This window comes from Macrobrachium rosenbergii, chromosome 5 (assembly GCF_040412425.1).
Source record: "Macrobrachium rosenbergii isolate ZJJX-2024 chromosome 5, ASM4041242v1, whole genome shotgun sequence".
Classification (NCBI taxonomy): domain Eukaryota; kingdom Metazoa; phylum Arthropoda; class Malacostraca; order Decapoda; family Palaemonidae; genus Macrobrachium; species Macrobrachium rosenbergii.
This window is the reverse complement of record NC_089745.1, coordinates 8,345,918-8,353,417: the sequence shown is the minus strand read 5'-3', so window position 1 is coordinate 8,353,417 and position 7,500 is coordinate 8,345,918. Positions and strand designations below refer to the sequence as shown.

The 7,500-nt window shown below is 36.8% G+C and overlaps 1 protein-coding gene across 1 annotated transcript in view; it reads right to left on the bottom strand.

Moving 5' to 3' along the window:
- Positions 1 to 5,915: 5,915 nt before the first annotated feature.
- The window catches only part of LOC136838482 (retinoid-inducible serine carboxypeptidase-like), a 17,759-nt gene continuing 16,174 nt past the window's right edge, over positions 5,916 to 7,500 (bottom strand). Inside the window, exons 7-9 of the mRNA XM_067103457.1 lie at positions 7,039 to 7,116; positions 6,528 to 6,688; positions 5,916 to 6,198 (exon numbers count right to left, since the gene is read on the bottom strand). Of these exons, the coding sequence (XP_066959558.1) occupies positions 6,130 to 6,198; positions 6,528 to 6,688; positions 7,039 to 7,116 (308 nt within the window). The 3' untranslated portion in view covers positions 5,916 to 6,129. The remainder of the gene's footprint in view (positions 6,199 to 6,527; positions 6,689 to 7,038; positions 7,117 to 7,500) is intronic.

Genomic DNA, 7,500 nt, shown 5'->3' with positions numbered 1-7,500 from the left:
GAACGTAAGTTGTAATAATTTTGTCTCCGACTGTGTTGTAGCTATCTCTTCAACGAGTTGTATAAGTTCCATGATTGAAGCAGTTATTGCACCTTTTTACTTTAAGAACTTTGATTAAACTAAAGGATCTGTGGGATCCATGATTATAAAGCTCTTGCATCTTACATGTCGAAGGTCCGTGGCCTCGTCCACGTTATATTTCTGGATGGTGTTTTAAGTCATCTAATTGTGTCGCCAATGATTTGGAATTACGTTAATAAAACTGATAACCTCGTCGCCAATAATTTATACTCACCTTAATAAAACTGATTAATTAACGAAGAAGAGTTTGTGACAAGTGAACTGGCCGTCCTTACGTGGTGGAAAGCATGTCATTTTGCCTCAGTAGGACTGTGCATAAAAGCAGAAAGGCATCGTCTCCAAATCAGGTTTGACCTTGAAGATCTCCTTGACGCAGGTCACGAGGTCATCAGCTATTTGCGAATTGTTAATCCTGGTTTCTGACCAGGGCGCTGTCATTTTCGACGTAGCTGTACCTGACTCCGACGGGGTTGTCTACGAACAATAAGGTGGGTAGCGCCGTCAGTGCATCACATGCGGTGCACTGTAGGCATGACTTAAGGTTCTCTGCAACGTGCCCTCGGCCCCTAGCTGCAACCCCTTTTCATTCCTTTTACTGTACCTCCTTTCATATTTTCTTTCTTCCATCTTACTTTCCACCCTCTCCTAACAATTGATTCATAGTTCATCTGCGAGGTTTTCCTCCTGTTACACCTTTCAAACCATTTACTGTCAATTTCTGTTTCAGCGCTGAATGACCTCATAGGTCCCAGTGCTTGGCCTTTGGCCTAAATTCTATATTCAGTTCAATGCGTTGGCTGTTTATGAGGGAATAGGAGACGTTGTTGTCATATTTTTTAGCTTGGTTCATAAAGTTTTGCTGCGCAGAGAGTGTCAAAAGGTGTACGGATATTTTTGGTTTAGATTTAGTGTTATTGCATATATAGTAGCTGTTCTACATTCTTAAAATCTTAAAAAGATTTTATTTCCGGTATCAGATAGCTTTGAATAATGTACTATTCACCATATTCATTCATCATTATTATTATTATTATTATTATTATTATTATTATTATTATTATTATTATTATTATTATTATTATTATTATTATTATTTCATTAAAAAGAAGTTTGCTTAAAAGAGGGACTTCTTCCGAGATATTATTATTATTATTATTATTATTATTATTATTATTATTATTATTATTATTATTATTATTATTATTATTATTATTATTATTATTATTCAACATTTACAAACAATTACTTGGATGATCTTAGAAGGCCATTCACTTACAGGCAAGATTTTGAAAACAATATTTAAAAAAAAAAAAATGGGAAACAGAAGATAACAGAATCGAGATAAAGCAGCAAACTTGTATAAATAGAGAAATAAGAAGTCGACGTGGCAAGGTGCTTTAGAATAGTATTGAAGCCTACCAGTGATAACGAATTTTGTATCAAAACAACTCAGTGACGCTTGCCATTTGATTCAGAATTAGGTCGAGGTATGCTACAAGGACTTCAAAATGCATTATTTAATGAACGCCCCTTTTCCTGACTTATTTTAGGGACGTTCGCCATTACTTTGTTTACTGAATGATGCTGGAAATCTTACGATGCAAGGAACTTGATATCACAATACCAACTCACAAGTTCAACGCTGTTTGCTTTTGGAGAGGCTGATGAAAAAGTTTAAAGGTCGATTAGGTGGTTACCCTCTTAAATTTAAGTTCAAAATAGTGATAGCATGGAGTTTAACTCTCGTGTACATTATCATAGTTTTCACGACCTCATTTTGAATAAATTAACCTTTTATTCATATGTAACATCTTGTTTTTTCTCTTATTTTTCAAGTTATTTATAGTCAAACATATTTATAGCGTTCATGACCTTTTTTTGCGTCGTAAGTTTACAGAAGCTAATAAATCAGTCAATTCAGACGGACGGAAATTTGTCTTTTTCATTTTTTTCCCAAACTGTCTGGCCTTACTGTTCGAAAAATTAAGGACTGCTTATTAGAAAGGACTATTTTGTTTGATTATTTTGTTATATTTTACGTCCCTGTCTTGTTGAAATGTAATGTTATATAATATGCCGTTATAAAATTAAGGACCATAAAGGTACTGTAATTTTTACTCGAGTTATTTGGTTATTCACTTAATTTCAATGTACACCAAGAAGTTTGGAAGCTTTATGGTGAATTTCGAAGCCCACACTTTTATTTTTGTTACATATTTTGATCAGTTTATTCTATAGAATGACTAAAATTTCTGACATATCTGTTCTGGACGGAGTGCGATTTAAAACTGTGTGAACTTTTCACCACAAGGTTTTACTTATGTTACGGGTCATTTAATCCTATCATCACCTCTAAGGAAGTTACAGTCTAAGAGTTACATCTTACAAAATCCGAGGCCCTCGGTTACATTCTCCACGCTTAGTCAGCACGTGACTCGTAATCTTAATGTCCAGTTTCATGAACTTCAGATTTATAAGGGTCTCGTGAACTCTTGCGTCAGCCAACTCTGCCCGTGGGAGGGGTACCGCGTCAAGTGAATTGCGCTACTGATGGTATGTGGTATTACGACGGCATAGTTATTTTTTCTTTTACTTTTCTTCCTGGTCCTTATTTGATCTCATCCCTCATTTAAAACAAATACTGAGCCTTCTCAAAGGCTAGAAATGTGGTTTTGTGGCCACATTAAACAACTTTTTGATGGTTAAAAAAAATCACAAAACAAGTTCTTCTGTTCAACACATTTATTAACTAACTTTTATTTTTTTTTTAATTATCTTATGATAAACAACTTGCTGGGTTTCACCCCTATTGCTCTCACGTTTTCGTTATCTCCAAAAAGATTAATCTTTTATCTTTTGATTTATTTGCCCGTCTGTCTGTCTACGTGTTTGTAGGATTAACTAAATACCAATTTTAATAAGGAAGCTGGGGATTTGGCACGATACATATAAACATGTGCTACCGGGGTCTAAGCGATGTCAGGCAGGGCAGCCGATCGAGGTTACGGCCTACCCCAACGTCAAATCAAAGCCCTTCAAAAGAAGGCACCGTGCTTACCCCATATGAAAAATGGGGAAAAGCACGATAAACGAAGAAGAAGAAGAAGAAGAAGAATATTGAAAAGGTTCCCATGGCTTCAAGAAATGATTTTTCATATTTTTTCATGGATCAGTGTTCTGATTTGAATCCAGGATTTATTTTGACTTTATATTTATCGTCACTGATAAGTATTTTTAAAATAAGGACAGTTTATTGTTTTGTGACAGAAAACATGAGTGTGAAACCGTTTTGAATCTGTCTCAGCATTCATGATGAATTTATTTTGTCTTTATTTTTGTCCACACTGGTATGTATTAAGATAAAAGGACAGTTTACTGTTGTGTGTGACAGAAAACGTATGTGTAGTGTAACTGCTTTAATCCATTGTCAGCTTTCATGCTGGCTTTATTTTGGCTCTTTATTTTGATCGTAATTGATATGTATATAAAACGAAAGAACAGTTTGCTTTTGTATGTGACAGAAAACGCAATTGTGTATACAGCTGTTTTAATCCTGTCTCAGCGTTCGTGACAGAAAACTTAAGCGACGTCGAGCTTTTTAGCAGTTAATCCTGACATCCCGGAGACACCCACCTTTCAACCTCTTCAACTTTCCATCGACATCTATCAAGATCTTCTGCACCCTTGATCTTACCAAGCTCCTCATCCACCTCCTCTTTGTAACAGTGTCTCTTCCAGCTTTGGGAAACCTCTCGGATCGAAAGCAATCAGCTCATGCAACTGGATGGCACTTATTTGGTATGGAGGTGAGTGCTGCGCAGATTGTAGGATTTCAGAGGAAACTGTACTGAATCAACGCAGCTGTCAAAAGCACATGTCACCCTGATAGAACGCTGTATTTCGAAGGATTTTCAAGGAAACATATAAAACTGTTGGCAGTAGTAGCTGTTGAATTAGCACCGTTGCACAGTGAATATTTGCCCTTTTTTTCCACTTGTGTCCATCTATATGCCAGTGTATCTGTCACGCTTACCTTGAATTGCAGCTCCTACATAGTTTAGCTTTCAGTCAAACTTGGTTATATGATTGTCATCACGCAGATCTGCCTGTGTGTCTGCCCCACCCCCCTTATTTTTGATCTGTGTCTCAGTCCCTTTTCTGTCACGCTTACCTCGTCATCACAACTCCTCTTCCATGGTCTAAGAGATTTTAATCGAACTTGGGACAATGGCAGAGACCACCATCCATAGATGTTTTCAAAGGAAAACTTTCTGTCATTGTGTCTGTCACACATCCTTGTCATCACAACTCATCCTACGTGGTTGAGGAGATATCAGTCAAACTTGTTAAGAAGGCAGACCATAATACTTGGTTGTACCTGAACGGATGTCGACAGACTTTCTGTCCAAATGGCTGTCCATCAGTGCGTCTGTCAAACTTTCCTTCTTCCTGTAACTCCTCTTAATGTTTGGAGATATTTCATTACTATGCGGTACAAAAGTAGATCGTCATGGAAAGATATGAACGAAGACAGATCGTTTGTCTATCTGTTCTGTCATCTTTTCTGTCCGCCCTCGGATCTTAAAAACTACTGAGGCTAGAGGGCTGCAAAGTGGTATGCTGATCATCCACCCTCCAATCATCAAACATACCAAATTGCAGCCCTATAGCTTCAGTAATTTTGATTTTATTTAAGGTTAAAGTTAGCCATAATGGTGTTTCTGGCAACGATATAGGATAGGCCCCCATCGGGCGGTGGTTAAAGTTTCATGGGCCGCGGCTCACACAACATTATACCGAGACCATTGAAAGACAGATCTATTTTCGGTGGCCTTGATTATACGTTGTACAGGAAACTCGATTGCGCCGAAGAAACTTCGGAACATTTTTTACCTTTTTTTTTTTTTGTAAAGACTTAGGTGAAGTTGGTCAGAGATCGTTAAGGGGACGTATATTGCTTCAGCAATATCAGAATGTTTGTGAACTTCGTTGGATTTTATTATTTTCGGGTATTTTCAATGAAGAATCTGGCTTCAGCTTTTGTAATTTTCATCATTAAATGCAAGAGCCAATTATGTATTTAAGGCATATTGTTCTTGGTTCAGTTGGTAGAACTTGGCAAACTGAATGTTTTCTGATTTTGAAGCCATCTTGATTCCTCAGTTCTCGAGTAAGGGAAGGGGAAAAGAAGTTCAATATGCGCCGAAGTTTCTTCGGCGCAATCGAGTTTTCTGTACAGCATATAATCAAGGCCACCGAAATAAGATCTAACTTTTGGTGGTCTCGGTATAATGCTGTATGGGCCGCGGTCCATGAAACTCTCAGCCGGCCGTAGTGGCATGTGTTGTTGCGTTGCCAGACGCACGATTATGGCTAAATGTAACCTTAAATAAATAAAAATTACTGAGGCTAGAGGGCTGCAATTTGGTATGGTTGATGATTGGAGGGTGGATGATCAACATACCAATTTGCAGCCTTCTAGCCTCAGTAGTGTTTAAGATCCGAGGGCGGACAGAAAAAGTGCGGACGGACAGACAAAGCCATCTCAATAGTTTTCTTTTATAGAAAGCTAAAAACCGGCATTTCATGTTATATATATTTTTCCTGCGACACAGAAAGGTCTGTTTCTGAATATTTTCACTAATTCCACCGCAACGTTATGCTGCCTACCCTTGTTATTTATTCACTGAAATTCACGAAATTATTGCAACTTTTTATTGCATTGACTTTTTTAAAGATCATAGGTTTAGTTCTTATAGTTCGCTATTTCACAAAGGAAAAGATCTTGATCATAAGCAACATTTCATCAGCATAAATTGGAATAAAAAACAACATAAATATTGACAACTTTATTTTTCAACAGGAATTCCTTGTTACTACCAAGTACTAACTGCCTAAAGGCCTCTTTTTCAAGATTATTGGCAAGGGTCACGTTTTCTTATTTTTATTTTTTTATTTCCATCAGTTGTCGTTATCTGCTCCCGGGAGAACCTTCTTTTCCGAAGCCTTTGATTGGAGTTATTCAGCCGGGAAGTCGGTTCTCGCCACCTATTCATTAGAGTATTCTGTTATCTTATCTACCATGAGCAGAGCCAACTCCGGAACATCCATGGGTACCTGAGGAAGGTGAAACTAATATTAATATATATATATATATATATATATATATATATATATATATATATATATATATATATATATATATAAATTAATTATTTACACTTGTACACATTGTTACCTTTGTATTTGTAAAGCAACTCCTGCAGTTATTACAAATATTTGAGGCCTCTATTATGTACATTAATTTGTTTTTACAATTGCTCATTTAGCATGTGTGGTGGTATCGGGTATATCCTTAATAATCAACTCAAATCGCTATCACACAAGTAGCAAGATTATCGAGCCCGGATTGGCTCAGATGAGCTAAGAAAATCTCCCGTTCTCACCATATGACCCGACCGGAATAGGGTGAAGAGGGCAAATTTCCCCGAACGCTGAACAGTAGCTGCTTGCATGGAATAAGCAGTGACGTGCAGCGGCTGGTTTTCAGCCGCCACCCATTCCACTTTGCCCGGCCACTCCATGTTTTCTATCCACTGGTATGCACCTTTAGGGGGAAATTGAAGCGCAGAAGAAAGCATTTAAAAACAAAAAAAAAATAAAGAGTGCAATTGACTGCGTGTGGCAGGTTATAGTATTGAACTATCAACACTCGGTAAAACTTGAAAATCTGGATTTTTGTTGTTTTTAAAGTATAGATAAACAATTAGCTTTAAATATTAAATTTAAGAGCCGAAGCAGAAATCTGTTAAAAACAGAGATATCATCACGTTCTGATTCTGTTGACATGTCCAGTAACAGCATATCGCCTTAAGAGAGGACCACAAATAATATTAAATATACTGTTCTCTATTTTCTTTATGAAGATAAGATAAATTAAGGTAAATTAGGTCTCACCTGGCGTGCTGCAGATCAAGTCCAGATTGCCCGTGTACACTGCAACCAGGAGCTGAGTTTCTGTCAGGAGTTTTTCCACTGTCAAGAGAGGCTTAATTGTTAATATCTTGTCGTCTAATCGGTATCCTAAGGTTAAATTGACCGATGCTGATCATGGGAGCTAGCAACGCCACTCTAGCAATCGTGGGTTAGGAACTTGAGACAGACTCTGTGAGTCAGGTTTGAAAGGCAGTGGGTCAGAATGAGGTTGCAAAATTCTTTAGTGCTTATATATATATATATATATATATATATATATATATATATATATATATATATATATATATATATATATATATATATATATATCAAATATATTAATATACATACACATACATATATGTACACGTATGTGTGTTGTTAGCTCATGTAACTAGCGTTAAAACGAGCATGGTTTTTTTTATTTTCACTTTGGAAAACTGA